The 15,534-nt window shown below is 53.2% G+C and overlaps 8 protein-coding genes across 8 annotated transcripts; 3 read left to right on the top strand and 5 right to left on the bottom strand.

Annotated features, from left to right (window-relative positions):
* Nucleotides 1-3: 3 nt before the first annotated feature.
* On the bottom strand, nucleotides 4-1,648 carry BZA70DRAFT_281994 (RNA polymerase II-binding domain-containing protein). Its single transcript, XM_064913203.1, has 5 exons — nucleotides 1,463-1,648; nucleotides 1,286-1,349; nucleotides 1,133-1,233; nucleotides 918-1,059; nucleotides 4-822 (listed from the first exon to the last, which is right to left on the bottom strand). Exons 1-5 carry the CDS (start codon nucleotides 1,544-1,546, stop codon nucleotides 65-67), a joined length of 1,149 nt encoding a protein of 382 aa, XP_064766787.1. The 5' UTR covers nucleotides 1,547-1,648; the 3' UTR covers nucleotides 4-64.
* Nucleotides 1,628-2,786, top strand: BZA70DRAFT_58914 (clathrin light chain). Its single transcript, XM_064915240.1, has 4 exons — nucleotides 1,628-2,042; nucleotides 2,117-2,181; nucleotides 2,240-2,392; nucleotides 2,465-2,786. Exons 1-4 carry the CDS (start codon nucleotides 1,773-1,775, stop codon nucleotides 2,655-2,657), a joined length of 681 nt encoding a protein of 226 aa, XP_064766786.1. The 5' UTR covers nucleotides 1,628-1,772; the 3' UTR covers nucleotides 2,658-2,786.
* Nucleotides 2,787-2,915: 129 nt separating this feature from the next.
* Nucleotides 2,916-5,307, bottom strand: BZA70DRAFT_240472 (ATP-dependent permease MDL1; the record flags this gene model as incomplete). The annotated part of the gene is made up of 3 exons (XM_064910499.1): nucleotides 2,916-3,433; nucleotides 3,487-3,717; nucleotides 3,768-5,307. The coding sequence occupies 3 exons, from the start codon at nucleotides 5,305-5,307 to the stop codon at nucleotides 2,916-2,918; spliced, it is 2,289 nt and encodes a 762-aa protein (XP_064766785.1).
* A 367-nt stretch (nucleotides 5,308-5,674) lies between these two features.
* Nucleotides 5,675-6,711, top strand: BZA70DRAFT_281986 (calmodulin). The gene is made up of 6 exons (XM_064913202.1): nucleotides 5,675-5,751; nucleotides 5,843-5,915; nucleotides 6,006-6,131; nucleotides 6,242-6,433; nucleotides 6,504-6,547; nucleotides 6,608-6,711. The coding sequence occupies exons 1-6, from the start codon at nucleotides 5,749-5,751 to the stop codon at nucleotides 6,617-6,619; spliced, it is 450 nt and encodes a 149-aa protein (XP_064766784.1). The 5' UTR covers nucleotides 5,675-5,748; the 3' UTR covers nucleotides 6,620-6,711.
* Nucleotides 6,712-8,161, bottom strand: BZA70DRAFT_281983 (Cdc37 N terminal kinase binding-domain-containing protein). Its single transcript, XM_064913201.1, has 2 exons — nucleotides 8,024-8,161; nucleotides 6,712-7,951 (listed from the first exon to the last, which is right to left on the bottom strand). Exons 1-2 carry the CDS (start codon nucleotides 8,082-8,084, stop codon nucleotides 6,738-6,740), a joined length of 1,275 nt encoding a protein of 424 aa, XP_064766783.1. The 5' UTR covers nucleotides 8,085-8,161; the 3' UTR covers nucleotides 6,712-6,737.
* A 119-nt stretch (nucleotides 8,162-8,280) lies between these two features.
* Nucleotides 8,281-9,620, top strand: BZA70DRAFT_281982 (t-SNARE). Its single transcript, XM_064913200.1, has one exon. The coding sequence runs from the start codon at nucleotides 8,496-8,498 to the stop codon at nucleotides 9,549-9,551; it is 1,056 nt and encodes a 351-aa protein (XP_064766782.1). The 5' UTR covers nucleotides 8,281-8,495; the 3' UTR covers nucleotides 9,552-9,620.
* On the bottom strand, nucleotides 9,621-11,747 carry BZA70DRAFT_281980 (uncharacterized protein). The gene is made up of 4 exons (XM_064913199.1): nucleotides 11,250-11,747; nucleotides 10,846-11,180; nucleotides 10,468-10,789; nucleotides 9,621-10,406 (listed from the first exon to the last, which is right to left on the bottom strand). Exons 1-4 carry the CDS (start codon nucleotides 11,617-11,619, stop codon nucleotides 9,694-9,696), a joined length of 1,740 nt encoding a protein of 579 aa, XP_064766781.1. The 5' UTR covers nucleotides 11,620-11,747; the 3' UTR covers nucleotides 9,621-9,693.
* A 155-nt stretch (nucleotides 11,748-11,902) lies between these two features.
* On the bottom strand, nucleotides 11,903-13,012 carry BZA70DRAFT_240615 (uncharacterized protein; the record flags this gene model as incomplete). Its single annotated transcript, XM_064910507.1, has 2 exons — nucleotides 11,903-12,148; nucleotides 12,749-13,012. Coding segments are annotated over 2 exons (510 nt in total), but the record flags the coding sequence as incomplete, so codon positions are not given.
* Nucleotides 13,013-15,534: the final 2,522 nt, after the last annotated feature.

Here is a 15,534-nt window from a genome sequence, read left to right as displayed (position 1 = left end):
ATACTACTATCAAATGTATAAAATACAATAAATCAATTGAATTACTGCACTCATCTACAGCAGCTCAACTGCTCTCAGCTGTAGAATCCGCACCTATACTTTTACTTCCACCACTCTTCCCCCCCAACGAGTCCAGGAACCTCGCAATCTCCGGATTCAACCCCTCAGCGACCGCCGACGGCGTCGCAGACCTCGAATCCGACGTACTCACGCTCGGGTCTATGGGCGAATACCCCGGATCAGGCACGCTGATCTTCGCGTCCAGGGCAGCAGCAGTCGCAGCCGTACTCGCCAGCAACTCCTCCAGCGACATTTTCGACGCCGGCGCGGTGCTATTGCTATTACTACTACCGCTACTGCTTCCGTTCGCCTCCTCTGATGGTTTGCCGGAGAGCATCTCCTGAATATCATCTTTCAGTCCCAGCATGTGTTTTCCCTTCTCCTCCAACTCGTCTCGCTGCTTCCGTTCGGCCTCCAGCGCAGCCTTATTGATGTCCACCAACGACTGTAGCTGCCCTATAAACTCCTCGCGCGCCTTTGCCAGTTCCGCAGACGCACTCTTCGCACTCTCGAGAGCTTTCAGCACAGACTCGATCCGCGAAGCGTACTCTGTCGGCGCAGGCAACGCTTCAGCGTCCACCAGGTCGCTGAACGATTTGCTCGCGCTCTCAAACGACGCGCCAAACGTGCTCGCACGGCTATTGACCTGGCCGTGTAAGCTTGAGAGCTTTGAGATCTCGGGTGCCAAACCCATTCCGAACGTCATGCCTTGGCCTAGACGACGTGATCCAGCAGCAGCTTTTGGCTTCTTTTGATCCGCATCTGTGGTGTAGTAAAGTGTTAGCTGGTCTTCTTATCTGATCAGAGCAATGGCTGTTTTAACTGTTGGAAAAGTCGAGGAGAAAAGGGTAGAGTACCATTAAGTCGATTTTGTATATCGTCGAGAACACTCCTGGCAAAGATATCGCGCTGCCGCCAAACATCGACCACGCGCCGTATCTTTGCCTGTAAATCCGCGTTCGTTTGTCGATACGTGTTTTCAATAACATCCGCAATAACCTACACCAGGTCAGTCTCGTTCTCTCGAATTGATCGTGTGATCGTGTGAACAGAGGAAGAAGTGGATTCGTACTGGAGCGAATGCTTTCAGGAATTCCTCGCGCTTGCGGGCACGCGACTGCTGGATTACTTCGTTGGCGAGGTAGATCAGCGCAAGTTTCCTGTGGGTTGGAGCTACGACAGTCAGTACGATAGAGACTTGAGATGTTGTAGTAGGAAGACGTACCATCGTTCAGCGCTTTTGACCACGTCTTTACAGTCTGCGCGGCGTGTCTTCTATGAAACATGATCTAACGCACACAGCGGTATTAGCAACCAACCTACAAGACTCTAAACAGATACGAAACCAGCTCTGCTTCGACGCTGAACAGGCTGTGCTGATGTGCTGATTCAACAGACGTACCCATTGCGAGATGTTCACGATCGCCTCCTGCGTCTCATTCACGCTCGACAGCTTGCTGGCAACCACGTCTTCCGAGTACGACATCTCCGCGACCGCTTCTTCCTAGAATCAATTGAGTCTGCGATGCTGTTGACGGCGATGCTGTGGATTCGACGTTGAGGTGAAGGCCCCAGCCACGTTTCAGCCACTTGAGGCGCACGCACTGCGCATCCCTCCGCCATCACCACAACCTCCTCCGCCAGATTCCACCCGCTCTCCAGCTCCAATCTTCTATTCCCAATCACTTCTACGCAGCTAACCAGAGCAGACAATGTCATACTTCCCCTCCCTTGAAGAGATTGACGGCGGCGTCACCGAGGCCCGCTCAATTGACGATGCCGGCGCGAACGGCAGCAGCGGCGACGTCCTCGACTTTGGCGTGCCCGACAGCGAGGCCGATTTCGTTGCCCGCGAGAAAGCGGTGCTCGGGGACTCGGACGCTGCTGCGCTCACGACCGACGGCGGTGATCTTTTGAATGGCGATGCGCCCGAGGAGTTGATCGGCGGCGAGAGCGCTGCGTTCAGTGCCCAGTCTTTCGAGGTATCTCAATCTCCTGCTTCTTCCATAGTCGTCGTGGATCTGATGTGCTGATATGCCGATGTTTGATGTTATAGACCCCAGTAGCGACAGACTACGAGGCACCCGCCCCAGTTGAAGAAGAAGAGCCCGATGTGATCAAGTACGTCTGTCCTCTTTCTATCGACATAACCATGATAACTAACGACGTCGGATCGCAGGGAATGGAGAGAACGTCGAGAACTTGCGATCCAGCGACGAGACGAGCAAAGCGAAGCCAAAAAGAAAGAAACCCGTGAAGCCGCAAAGCAGGCGATCGACGACTTTTACGAAAACTACAATGACAAGAAAGAGAAAGCCATCGCGCAGACAAGGTCAGTTCACTATCTCTCCTCCTTATCCTACCTAATCATAAATCTAACTGATTCTGTCTTTGATCGATACAGAGAGGAAGAAGCAGAGTTTATAAAGTCACAGGAAAGCACAGTCTCCGGCGGCACGACCTGGGAACGCATCGCCAAGCTCGTCGATCTCTCGGAGAAGAACGCGCGGACGGCCAAGTACGACAAGACCCGGTTCAGAGAACTGCTGCTCTCGCTCAAGAACGATCCCAATGCTCCCGGCGCGAAGGGTTATTAGATGTATTTGTGATGGAACGGGGAGGAACGGATGAACAATATCTTTGTACAAATAGATCGTGATACACAATCAGATTCATTCATTGTCTAAGCTATTTATGTATATCTCTTGAACCAAATTGAAAGAGGAAAAGAGGAAAAGAAGCCAAAATATGAACAATATAAATCTTTTGGAATACAAAAACGACTACTTACACACGTCTATAACAGGACTGATATGCCAGATATATACATACACAATATAATAACAAATAAGAGATTAAGGGCTGAAAGGCGTCACTCGGTCCTTTTCCTGCTCGGCCTGCTGCGCTTCTTCCTCCTCAAGCTCTTCGAGTAACTTTTCCTTCAAAAGATCTTCTTCCTCCTTAATCAACTCTCTATCTCCCGCCGGATCCAGCACTCCTTCGTCCTTTGACGGAATCTGGTTATCCAGCAGCATTTTTGAGAAAAACGTATCCGGATTCGAACTCAGCTCCTTGAACGTGCCTTGCTCGGCAACCTGTCCCTCGCCGTTCAGCACGATAATGTAATCGCTCTTCATGATCGTCGACATTCGATGCGCAATCGAAACTGTCGTCGTGTTGCTCTTCATCAGGCGCACGAGCGCGTCGTTCACCGCAGACTCGGACTCGGCGTCCAAAGCTGACGTGGCTTCGTCGAGAATCAGAATCGCAGGGTCCCGGATCAGCGCCCGCGCAATTGCAATCCGCTGCTTTTGGCCACCGCTAAGTTGTGTTCCACGCGCTCCAGCCTGCGTATCCAGTCCATCGGGGAAGTCTTGAAAACGCGTTAGTCTACTTGTAAATAACTTTACAAAATGCCCATCATACCCTGGATAAAATCGCAATTCGCCTTGCGCGCAGCCGCCGTGATTTCCGCACGACTAGCCGTCTTCTTTCCGTACGCAATGTTCTCTGCGATCGTGCCCGAGAACAGCACCGGCTCCTGTGACACGACGCCGATTGTTCGTCGCAGAGACTTTAAGTTGAAGGTTTTGATATCTTCGCCGTTAAGAAGGATGCTTCCGCCAGTGGGGTCGTAGAAACGCATTAGAAGTTGGCCTTACTTGTTAGTATAGCAACAGACGAATAAGAAAAAAGAGATAACATACCAACAGTACTCTTTCCCGCACCCGACGGGCCAACAATACAAACATTCTTGCCCGGCAGGACCTTGAACGAGAGCCCGTTAAAGATATGCACAGCAGGTCTGGTCGGATACGCAAACGCCACGTCTCGGAACTCGATCTCGCCCCGTCCGTTATTCGGCACCGGTTTTCCGATCGTAGTCTTGATCTTTGGCTTGCGATCCTCGAGCTCAAACAACCGACTTGCCGCACCAACACCCTTCATCAACTCTGCGTAGAAAGTCGAGAGTCCAAACATCGAGCCGCCGGTGTAGGCAGCGTACATCATGAACGACGACAGCTCACCGATCGAGATTGCTCCCGAGGTGACCATCGACGAGCCCGCGGCTAGGATCGCGAGGATCGTCAGGTTTCCAGAGAACCGCGTCAGACTGAAAAACATGGCGCTGTAGTAGGCTTCGCGTTTGCCGAGATTGAAGATTTCGCGGATGCGGTAGTTATACCGCCTGACCTCGGTGATTTCTCCCGAAAACGACTGCGCGGTGCGGATGTTGCTCAGTCGTTCCTCGGCGACTTTCGTAGCCTCTCCGAGCGCTTGCTGCGTCTCGCGCGCGATATTGCGGATCCGTCGACCGTAGATAAAGGCGAAGATAGCAACAGGCGGGACGATGACCATCATCACCGCCGTCAGCTTCAAGCTCACGTAGGCCATCATCGAGAGACCCGCGACACCGGAGACGACCGCGCGCAGTCCGTCGGAGAGGTTCTGGGTGAGCGACTTTGCGACGATGTTTGCGTCGCTCGAGAGGCGCGAGATGAGGTCTCCGACACGGTTCGCGTCAAAGAATTCAGCGTCCTGCGTCACGGTCTGGCGATAGAGCGTCGAGCGCAGACGGGCAACGAGACGCTCGCCCACGACGCGGAGGATTACGACACGACCAAAGTTCGCGGTGCAGCCGGCAATAAAAACGACGCCGAGCACGCCGTAGAACTGCGGCAGGGTCATGCCGAAGATGGTGGCATCGGCCGAGTTGCTGGTAGCGATATCGAGGATCTTGCCGATGGAGAAGGGGACGGCGAGGGTGACGCCGGAGGAAAGACAGAGCAGGACGAAGGCGCCGGTCATAGGCCAGGTCTCTCTCTTTGCGAGCGTGAACAATCGCTTGATTTCGTCGAGACCGGCGGTTTTCGGCGGGGCTTCGCGCTTGGAAAGACGGGCGGAGAGGTCGACGAGCGCAGCCTTTTGCGCTTTCTCGGTCAATTCGAAGCCGTCGCTGTCTTTGTCTTTGTCATTTTCATTTTCGTTTTCACTAAGAGTAGATGGTTGTGATCGAGGAGATGTGGTAGTTGATGGAACCTCTTTGCGGGCAGCGGGGGGTGTGTGGAGATGTCTAGATAAGATAGAGGAAGCCAAGGGCCGAGGACGAGAAGGCAGATAAGCCGGAGGCAGGGAAGCGAGGGAGGCCGAGCATGGCCGGGAAGAGAAAGCGCGAGAGGGTTGACGCAACAAGCAAGCAGCGGAGCGCAGACGCAGGAGCGACGCGGGTGTCAGCGGACGGCCCATTGCATGCCAAACCGCGGAGGGCGAAGATGACGGTGAGGATGAGGAGGAGGAGATGGACGAAAGCAGCCGCTATCGACGAGCAGCCAAAACAAACAAACAGCAGCAAGTCACCGACAGCAGGAAGGACAAACAACCAAAACTCTTCTTTTAAACCAAACTGCGGTCGCTGCTTTGAACACAATTGATTCGCGTCGAGCAAATCCCAAAATCATCGAAATCCGAATTTCTTTTCGTTCGCGCTGGCGGAGTGGGCGGTGCGTGTGGCGGTGCTAAGGCGCAGTTATGTTCACGTGACTGTACACGTGACTTAGTAGGTGACGAAGGGGACGGAACAGGAGAGAGACACGTTTGGTTTGCTTCCGCTCTGCTCTTCACCATCAGCAACAACCATCGCCACTTTCTTATCGCGAATCCGTTAGAAAATCGTTATAATAATCTACAATGGTGTGTTGCTGCTTATATCCGAGAGGCAGTAGTATCTGATGAATCGCTGCTATCGATCTTTATCGCGCAGTCACTGACTTGATAAACACAGGCCGACCAGCTTACCGAAGAGCAAATCAACGAGTTCAAAGAGGCCTTCTCTCTCTTTGACCGTAACAATGATGGTGCGTTCTACTCTTCCTGTCCACATGTTTCTATTGTCACGCCTATATCTCCTTCTACATCTCCATCTACACCCAACTAACCCCCTACAGGCCAGATCACCACCAAAGAACTCGGCACCGTCATGCGAAGTCTGGGCCAGAACCCCTCAGAAGCCGAGCTCGCGGATATGATCAACGAGGTCGACGTCGACAACAACGGCTCGATTGATTTCCCTGGTACGTAATTGCTGCTGCTTCTTCTTCCCTGCTCCTTCCGACCCCTTTGGAGTGGGCGCTCAGCGGCTTGACTACACTGCGGCTGAAGACTGACTATCGTGTCTTTTCAGAGTTCCTCACGATGATGGCGCGTAAGATGAAGGACACCGACTCTGAGGAGGAAATCAAGGAGGCCTTCCGTGTCTTTGACCGCGACAACAACGGATACATATCGGCTACCGAGCTGAGGCACGTCATGACCTCGATCGGCGAGCGTCTTTCTGAGGACGAGGTCAACCAGATGATTAGAGAGGCCGACACAAGTATGTTTTGTCTTTATTCAATCGATCTGCTGTCTCTTTTTTCGATCTTTGCTGACATTCGCAATCACAGACAACGATGGCCGGATTGACTACAACGAGTTTGTTCAGCTGATGGTGAGTTTACATATTGATTACGCGTAATCTGCTTGGCAGAACTAACATTGCTATATATAGTTGTCCAAGTAAACTACGATTACTCATGATTATGATCAGAGATGAGGGGACTGTATTTTTGGTATATTAGTATATGAATATACATATATTTATATTGCGTGACTAGCTTGATCTTTGGAATACGCGTCGTTCAGCCTGATATCTGCGCTGCATCCTCCGCCGCGTCTTTCTCTTCCTGTTCCTTCTTAAATCGCTCAATGTCCTCTCTCGTAAGCCCCAACTCGGCCAACTTCTCGTCCGTGACTGTCTCGAGATCGATGATCTCCTCCTCCTCTACCATATCCTCATTCGCAGCCTGCAGCTTCTGCTCCTCGAGCAGGTACACCGACCGCTGCTTGATATGACTGTACGTCTGCTCCACATCCTGCAGAAACGCGCCTAGAGATGGATGGTTCGGCGTCATAATCTTCCGGAAAAACACCGTAACTCCGTCCCGTCCCAGCCGAGCACAGTACTGTAGCAGCAGCGCGTTATGCACGTACCGCTTCGCGGCCGCGTGCTCGTTCTTCATCTCCTTCCCAAACGCCTCGTACAGGATCCCGTCGGCCTCGTCCTCAGACACGATGCTCGGGTGCTCGCCGATAAAAGATAGGCATTTCTGGTAGTCGCCCAGTTTGATTGCGGCAAATTTCTCTGCCAGCGGCGAGATTTTGTAATCTTCGTCCTCGTCGTCCGCGTCGTTCTTTGAGGATTTGCTCACAGGCTCGCTTTCGTCGTCCGCTTCGTCGCCCGGATCCGGTGCCACCAGTTTCTCCTTTCCCTTTGCCGAGGACGACGTGGGATTTAGTACCTCGATCTTCTTCTCGGTCGTCTTCGTCGTCGTCGCTGGTATAGACTCTTTCTTCTTTGACACTTTTGTGCTGTCGAAGCCGATCTTGAGATCCTCAGATGTGATATGCTTCGCCTCTTCGTTCTGCAGACTCGTCAACTTCTTCACGCACGCATCCTGCAGCTCGCTCAACTTCTTCTGATGCTTCTCAAACGTCGTCCGCAGCGTCTCGACAAACGGCTTTCCCTCCTTCTCCACCGCAGTCTTGACCTCCTGCAACACCTGCCCAACCAACGACTCCATCATCGCGCCATACGACGGCCCAGATTCAGGCGCTTTCTCCGCACCACCCGTCTCCTTAACCGCCTCTTTCAGACTCGCGTCCACCGCCGCGCGATCACTGTCCGCAACACTCTTGAGCGAGGCAATCAGCCTGTTGAGACGGTCGAGCAGGCTGCTGTTCATCGCGTTCTCGGCTTTCAGCGACTCGATCTCGTGCCGGCGCTGCGTGCGCTTCTCGTGGATATCCTGCTGCTTCCAGCGGATGAACGACTTCTTGTCGACGTTGGGGTGCACTGTATTGCGATGTCAGTATCAATTCCAGATCATAGCGACTGCTACTACTACAGATGATCTGCTGCGCGTACCTTCGATATCGGAGTCGTCGGAAAGCTCAAGCTTGTCCCATTTTGAGTAATCAACCACCATTGCGTTTTAGTAGTTTGTAAATGTATTCTGTCGTTGTTGCTGCTGATTGACCGAGTTGAGGTGGAGAGAACCAGGCGATTTAACGCGTAGCGACGAGGTTCCAGAAAGTGCGCGTGGAACTGTGGTTGTGTTGGTGCTTGAAATACCGGATATTGCTAATTGAGTAACCGTAAATTGAGCCCATTTTAAGCGCATAACTACATAACTATTTACTACTTACAACCCCAACACATCCAAAACACACAATCGCCTTGGCTGCGGCGGCAGTGCGGCCACGACGCCTCGGATCAGACATCGACACCACAACTACAACCACAACTACAATCACCAACAACAACAACACAAAGGCGGCCTTGGCAGAAGAAGCAGTCGCGGAAGCTTCCTCTCTTCTCCTCTCTCCTCTGCGTCGGCATGTTCCGCGACCGCACAGGGCTCTACTACTCCTACCGCCAGTCCTACGCCCGCCACCCCCAGTCCGCGCCATATCCCTACTCCGCCCGCTCCTCCACCCCCGCCGCTGCAGCCGGCCACACCCTCGACGATGCGCGCAACCCACTGCTCAACGCGGCAGACGAAGCCGCGGGCACAGGCGAGGACGACAGCGCAATTGAGCTCGACGTGCTGCCCCCGTCTTGGACCGACGTCGACGACGAAGTCAACCAGATCCTCGAGCTGATCAAGCAAAAGAGCCAGAAGCTCGACAAGCTGCACCAGGAACACATTCTCCCTGGCTTTGACGACCGATCGCAGCAGGAAGCAATCATCGAGAACCTCACCCGCGAGATCACGCAGCACTTCCACGAATGCCAGGCCCGCATCAAGCAACTCGGCATGCTCGTCCATCAGGCCGATCTGACGTCGGCGCAGATCAACATGTGCAAAAACATGCAGATCTCGCTCGCGACAAAAGTCCAAGACTCGTCCACCCAATTCCGCAAAAAGCAATCCGCGTACCTCAAAAAACTCCGCGGAAACAGACAGGCTGAGCTCCCGACCACCTACTCTGCAGTCTACCCCGAAGACGACCTCGACGTCGGCTTCTCGCAGTCGCAGATCCAGCAGTCGGCCCAATTGGCTCTCAACTCGGACGACACGATGATCCGACAGCGCGAGGCAGAGATCACGCAGATCGCAGAGGGCATCCTCGAGCTCGCCGAGATCTTCCGCGAGCTGCAAACAATGGTCATCGACCAGGGCACCGTCCTCGACCGCATAGACTACAACATTGAGAACATGAAGGAGCACGTCAAAGCCGCAGAGGTCGAGCTCCGACAGGCGGCTCACTACCAGCAACGAACACAGAAATGCAAAGTCATCCTCTTCCTCCTCCTCGCAGTCCTCCTCCTCGCCGTCCTCGCGACTATCAAAATCCAACACCGATCCTCTTCATCACCATCTCCGCCATCTCCCGCACCACCATCTACACAGCCGACCACTACTCCTTCTGCTGACTCAAGGTCATTATAGTGACGACTGAACAGCATATACAACGAGAATTGCATTCTGGATCTTCTTTGGGCATAATAGTATAATACATTTTTCATTGATATTTACTACTGAACTGTTAATTCAGTTTGGAATCTTTTCCCTCTTTTCCCTTTTCTCGACTTTATCCATCTTGAAGTCTTTCCTTTCTCCCTTTTTGAGAATGTTCATTTCTCCTTTCTTGAGAGGGTTTTTTTCTTTCCTCTTGGAACCTTCCTTTGTAGTTCGGCGGTGGCCTCACAAACCTTTCAATCTCCGCCCTCCCCTGCTCCTTCGCCTGCTCATCATCGATCCTATCCACCGCCGCCATCATCATCGCGAGCGCCACCTCCCGTCTATCTTTCCCTCTAGAAACCAAATTCGCTCCGCCCTTTAAGCAAGCTTTCCGGATCGCCTTGATCAATCCCGGAATCACAGCCACGAGCTTAGACTTACCTTCCAACCCCTTCATCGACCTGATCAAACTGAACGCTTCCTCGGTTGTGTTTGTAGAACTGCGAGTCAAGTACGAGAACCCATCGTACGTCGACGCCGCGCGCGAGAGAAAGTACGGCCGGAAGAAACCCCGCTTGGCGGTGCCGAGGAACGAGAATGCAAACTGCTGCGCGTAGGTCGTGGTGATTTTCTTCAGAAAATAGCGCATCCGCTCGCGCCGTAGCGTGTACAGCAAAATATACACAATGTCGGGATGCGGCGATAGACTGTGGACGCGCGCGCTCATCAGGAGCGTCAGCGCCATCACGTAGTTACCCACGCGACTGAACGCGAGGATCAGTGGCTCGACCGCCGTCTCTGCGAATCCATTCAGACCTAGCTTCTTGGTGAATTCCGTGACCACTACAATAAACCAGTCAGTAAACAATCAGCCCAGCAAACATTCGAGATCGGGTAGACATACAATCACACAGTACCTGATCCAGCACAGGCGCCAAAGGTTCACTCGAAACCGCAACCTGTCCGATCCGCTCGATCAACAACTCCAACGTAGCCTGTGCATTCTTCACCACTTCCCCATTCGTGCAATCCCCCTGCCACGAGTGCCGGATAATCTCTTGCGCAAGGTTTAACTGCTGCTCGGTGGATTCGGAGGTGATGAGTATCAGCAGCGCAGCGCGCACGTCGCATAGCCCAAAGTCTTTAGGTAGAAGCTTGAGCGCTGCTTTCGGTGACTCGGCCATCCGCATGTCGTACATCAACCCCTCTACTTTCACCTTCCGTGCCTGTAATTCAACTACCGTTAGATCTTGACCACATAAAACAGCACTCAGACACATACCTGGAAATCCTTCTCGCCCAGCGGCGTACCAACATATTCCCGAATCAGCGGACTCCAACTCTGCAGCAGCGACAGCTTCTCCGTCCATATCTTGTCCTCGAGATTTTTCCCCGTCTCCATAACCGGCAGCACCACGTTTCCCTGCAGATTGTGCGGATGCCGCGTGCGGTGTGTTTTCTCCCACTCGTCCTCCGTCGGCGCTATGAGGCCTACTAGTGTGCCTATATCGTCGGGAGTGTAGAACGCGTGCGGTTTGAAGAAGATTTCGGGGGTCTCTTGTAGAGAAGTCATTGCGATGATGTACTCGTCCAAAAGAACGTGATGGGCAGGAACATCTGATCAAACTGTCAGCTCTCTCTCTCTCTCTCTCTCTCTCTCTCTTAGTAGTCAGGAAATAAACATACGAGCAACAAACTCCTCCTTCTCAATCGGAAAATATTTCTGATAAAGTATTTTTGTGATATACGAAGTCCTCCCATAATGCGAGTGAAAGTGTCTTGTCTTTTTCGCATGCGCCTGGTCGCCTTTCGACTGCATCTTCTCCTCCAGCAATTGCTCCCTCTCCCTCTCGAACTCCTCAGCAGCTTCCTCACCGTTCACGGCATCCGTATGAACCCCCCTCCTCCGCACAGCAGCAACCGCCGAGACCGCGGACGGGATAGGAACACCAGCGCCCGGACGACGGGCAGCAGCAGCAGGAGCAGCAGTGTACATCGTCATCAGCAGCGGAAGACGAGTTCGCGACCAGACCGGTCGGAAACTCGCGCGTCGCATCGTTGATCTGACGAGGTTTGCTCTGTTTTGTTGTCCCGGTTTGAGCTGTCGACTGTGCTGCTGTGGTTGAATGATGTTGTTGCAGATTCGAGTATTATTTCGGGTTTTCGCCGACAAATAAAATTTTGGAGAAGCCGCACTGGGCTCAACCGATATTTGATTCACTTCTGATGATAAACTACTTCTGATAAAGCACTTCTAATGACAATATAACATTACTGACTGGAATAAAAGTACTGGAAAATACTGATGCAACTCTCTATCATACATAACCATACAATGCTCACACCTCCTCATCCGGCAGCCGTAGCCTCAACCACTCCAACAACGCCTCCGTCCCCTTCTCCACAACCTGCAACCGCGGCGTCTTAAACGTATTCCCCAGCACCTTCAGCTCCACCAGACTCTTGATCTTCCCCAGTTCGGGTGGCAGGTACCCGATCGAGTTATTCGATAAATCGATCTTGGCCAGCCCGCGGAACGACTCCGGCCAGATCTCGCTGATCCGGTTCTCGTGCAGATTCAACTCCTCGAGCGTCGCGAACGAGCGCACAATCGTGCTCGGGACCTCTTCAATCTTGTTAAACGACAGATTCAACTTCTGCAGCTGCGGAAACTGGCAGTTCGCCGCAAGCATAAACAGCGAGCCGATCGAGTTATTCGACAGATTCAGCTCCGCTAACGACCTCAGCGAAATCGGGCAATTGAACGCCTCCTCGTCAAGCATGTTGAACGACAGATCTACGACCCTCAGCGCGTCCGCAAACGCAAACTTTGTGATAGTGTCTGGAATACTCGAGAACCTGTTCCGGCTCAAGTTGAGCTCGCTCGCCGCCTCGCTGCCAAATCTGTACACCCCGCCCGGCATATAATGCTCAATCACATCCTCCGGGATCTCAGAGTACTCTCGACCAGACAGATCCACGGTCTTGGCCTTGGCCTGCGACCTTGTCTTGCGCTTCTGCACCATCAACTCGATCAGCTCCTCGGAATCAAAGTCGTCGTCGCCCGCAACCTCTGCTGCCTCCTTCTCCTTCTCGAGCCGCGCCCTCAGCCGGAACTTGATGTCTTTGGTACTCAGATAGGTAAAAGACTTTTCCGCAAACTTGTTTCCTTCCCACTTTAGTACCTCCAACGAGTCAATCAATCCCAGACCAGAACTCAATTTACTCAGCGCGTTGTGCGAGATATCCAAAGTATGCAACCCAGACAATCCCTCCACTCCCTCCGGCGTCTCGGTGATCATATTCCGGCCCAGCAGCAAATGCGTCAGACTGGGTGTACACAGCAAAAGCATACCCAACGAAGTAATCCGGTTCGAAAACAGATCCAGAACTTCGAGCGCAGGCAGAATGATTGCAAACTCAGACACCACCTTGATCTGATTATGACTTGCGCGCAGCACTCGAAGCTCGGAAAATCTGGAGATCCGCGCCGTCGAAATCAGACTTCCGCCCAATTTATTGTACGAAATATCGAGCTCCGTCAGATTTCCGTTCTCAATCGACTCAAACGGGAACCCCCTCAGCTTATTCGCCTTTATCCGCAAAACCTCCAGCGAAACCAATCCTCCCAACGCATCATTCGAGATCGACGTGAACTCATTATCGCTCAGATCGAGAAAACTCAGTCCGGAAAGAATAGAGATCGAGGCCGGAAGCTCGCCGTCAAATCGGTTGCCATGTAAATCAAGCGTCGTGAGCGATGTCAGCTTGAATATAGAACTCAGCGAGTCGTTCGTTAGTCTGCACTTGGACAGGTCAAGAGCTGTCAAATGCTGCAGGCCTGAAAACTGATATGGCAGCTTTCGAAGAAGATTGTTGTGTAGCTATACCTTGTCAGCCCTCTGTTTGCATAAAAAATGTCAGAGCATACTCACATTCAACACCTCCAAGTATAGAAACTGAGTACACAGCCTCTCATCCAACCTCTCAATCTTATTATCCTTCGCAGTGATCTGCTTTAAAAACACAAGACTCTGTCTCCGCGCACTCATATTACGCTCAGTCTCGAGATCTAGAAAGTCATAGACCTCTTCAGGGAAGCTCTCGATCCCAAATCCCGACAGATCCAAATGACCACTCCTTCGCGCTGACTGGATCAGCTTGAGTAGTTCGAGTGGAGTGCTCGTGCCTCTATTGAACGGATCTAGGACTTTACCCAGGTCTGCTGATGGTTTTCGAGGAGTCGCGTCAGCATCAGCAGCAGTCTTGCTTGGCAGCGGTCTTGCAGCAGAGTGGCTCGCAGCAGTACGGAACCTCGCCTGGCTTTGGCTTTGGCTTCGGGAAATCGGAGTCGCCGGTGGTCTCAGCGACTTTATCTCTGGAATCACTCTACCCGCAGCCGCAGTCGCGGGTCGAACATCATTTCCTCTCTTGTTTGGTAAGCGCACAGGCGTCGTGCTGTCATTGCTTGGTTGAGACTCCCGTTGCTGAATGCGCGATACAGTAGCAGCTTTGGGCGCGCTAGCTTGACGTACCGGCGTCTCTGCCATTTCTGTTGATGCCTGCCTGATGCGAGATACTGTTGACGCTCTGGAGACAGTCATACTAGTCTGCGGTCGGACACCGCGCACTCTTGGAGTAGCGGAACTAGGCGTACTTGGACTGACAGCCGAGCTTCTAGACACTGACCGACGTGGACCTAGAGGCGTGAGATTTGTTCCAGAAGCCACTTTTCTCAAGGTCCTATTGATCATGGTGGAAGACTGCGACTTGGGAGCAGGCCTGGGTGTTGTAACCTCGTTTGTATGATTGGGCTTCGATGCTGTACGCGTACCCTTTACGTCTTTCGCCGACGCCCGCGGCGTCGCGTCATCGGCGTCATCAACCTGCTGAGTAGATGTAGACGCGGTGCGAGATACGGTTCTCCGTTTGAGACCGAGTGGAGTTGCAGAAGGCGTAGACGTAGGTAGTGGTGGAGGCTTCGCAGCACGCACGCTCTGCGCTGCTCTCATTGAAGACGTAGGCCGTCGAAGTGTAGATGCGCGGGAAGGTAGATTCCTAGAGTCGGGTTTCAGAGCAGAAGCTCGCGGAGTCGCGTCACTATCCTCCTCCTGTGACTTGATGGAAGGCTGCGGCAGAGGCCGTCTTGGTCCGGCGGGAATACGACGGCCGGTAGAGGGTGTTGCTGTTGCAGTTGATCTTTCTGCTGTAGATGATCTTTCTGGTTTGATGCCCATAGCAGTTACAGACCTCTGGAGAGGTTGTCGAGCAGTGTCCGTCTTGATGGGTGTCTCGTCAACCTGGGGACCATAGCGTCTGATGTAAGATCGAGCAGAAGAGAACGCAGCCGAGGGCGTCCGACGCGGCATGGTTGAGGTCGAGTACGTAGACCCGTCGATCTGCATGCGCGACTTTGACCTCGTGAGCGGTCCTCGAGCTGTAGATTGCGGGGTGGGAATCACTCTGGTCGTCTGCCGATTCTGCGCCGCCGGCTGCAGCACGCGCGACGCATCAGAGCTCACCGACCGCGCAACGACAGTCCGCGGCGTCGCACCAACAGGTCTAGAGCTCTCGAGCGAGACAGATCGGGAGGAAGCAGCCACAGATACAGATCGGGTGTGGATCCTGGACTTTGACTGCCGCGCCGACTCGAGCTTCGCGTTGAGCGTCGTCGGCGGCCGCGAGATCTGGCTCGCATGGGCGGGAGTCGCAAGCACTGGCAGTGAGGGAAGCGGTAGACGGTGCGCAGACGCAGAAGTGGTATACCGCGGCGAGGAAGTGGCCAGCACTGACCGGGACCGGGACAGGCTCGAGACCGGCAGCCGTGACTGTGGCCGGGGAAGCTGACCGGGCGGAGTAGCGACCTGGGCCATGAATCAAGCAGCTCTCAGAACAGCAATTCAGAAACAGACAATTTAGATCCAGAGCAGAGTCTGCACCGGCAGAAGTCTCTTGTTTCCGAGATACAAAA

This window comes from Myxozyma melibiosi (assembly GCF_037950935.1).
Source record: "Myxozyma melibiosi strain Phaff 52-87 chromosome Unknown BZA70scaffold_10, whole genome shotgun sequence".
NCBI classification, from domain to species: Eukaryota; Fungi; Ascomycota; class Lipomycetes; order Lipomycetales; family Lipomycetaceae; genus Myxozyma; species Myxozyma melibiosi.
This window is presented reverse-complemented; position numbering and strand designations above follow the sequence as displayed.

What these genes read in the sequence shown, in the direction of transcription:
- BZA70DRAFT_281994 (XM_064913203.1), bottom strand. Translation starts at nt 1,546, where the DNA reads ATGTCGTACTCGGAAGACGTGGTTGCCAGCAAGCTGTCGAGCGTGAAT. An exon ending in TCGTGAACATCTCGCAATGG is followed by an intron (nt 1,350 to 1,462) that starts GTACGTCTGTTG and finishes TGTGTGCGTTAG; the next exon opens with ATCATGTTTCATAGAAGACA. An exon ending in GTCAAAAGCGCTGAACGATG is followed by an intron (nt 1,234 to 1,285) that starts GTACGTCTTCCT and finishes TGACTGTCGTAG; the next exon opens with CTCCAACCCACAGGAAACTT.
- BZA70DRAFT_58914 (XM_064915240.1), top strand. Translation starts at nt 1,773, where the DNA reads ATGTCATACTTCCCCTCCCTTGAAGAGATTGACGGCGGCGTCACCGAG. An exon ending in TCAGTGCCCAGTCTTTCGAG is followed by an intron (nt 2,043 to 2,116) that starts GTATCTCAATCT and finishes TTGATGTTATAG; the next exon opens with ACCCCAGTAGCGACAGACTA. An exon ending in GAAGAGCCCGATGTGATCAA is followed by an intron (nt 2,182 to 2,239) that starts GTACGTCTGTCC and finishes GTCGGATCGCAG; the next exon opens with GGAATGGAGAGAACGTCGAG.
- BZA70DRAFT_281986 (XM_064913202.1), top strand. An exon ending in CGGCTCGATTGATTTCCCTG is followed by an intron (nt 6,132 to 6,241) that starts GTACGTAATTGC and finishes GTGTCTTTTCAG; the next exon opens with AGTTCCTCACGATGATGGCG. An exon ending in GATTAGAGAGGCCGACACAA is followed by an intron (nt 6,434 to 6,503) that starts GTATGTTTTGTC and finishes TCGCAATCACAG; the next exon opens with ACAACGATGGCCGGATTGAC.
- BZA70DRAFT_281983 (XM_064913201.1), bottom strand. Translation starts at nt 8,084, where the DNA reads ATGGTGGTTGATTACTCAAAATGGGACAAGCTTGAGCTTTCCGACGAC. An exon ending in CGACGACTCCGATATCGAAG is followed by an intron (nt 7,952 to 8,023) that starts GTACGCGCAGCA and finishes ATCGCAATACAG; the next exon opens with TGCACCCCAACGTCGACAAG.
- BZA70DRAFT_281982 (XM_064913200.1), top strand. Translation starts at nt 8,496, where the DNA reads ATGTTCCGCGACCGCACAGGGCTCTACTACTCCTACCGCCAGTCCTAC.
- BZA70DRAFT_281980 (XM_064913199.1), bottom strand. Translation starts at nt 11,619, where the DNA reads ATGCGACGCGCGAGTTTCCGACCGGTCTGGTCGCGAACTCGTCTTCCG. An exon ending in GAAGGAGGAGTTTGTTGCTC is followed by an intron (nt 11,181 to 11,249) that starts GTATGTTTATTT and finishes CAGTTTGATCAG; the next exon opens with ATGTTCCTGCCCATCACGTT. An exon ending in TGGGCGAGAAGGATTTCCAG is followed by an intron (nt 10,790 to 10,845) that starts GTATGTGTCTGA and finishes GTTGAATTACAG; the next exon opens with GCACGGAAGGTGAAAGTAGA.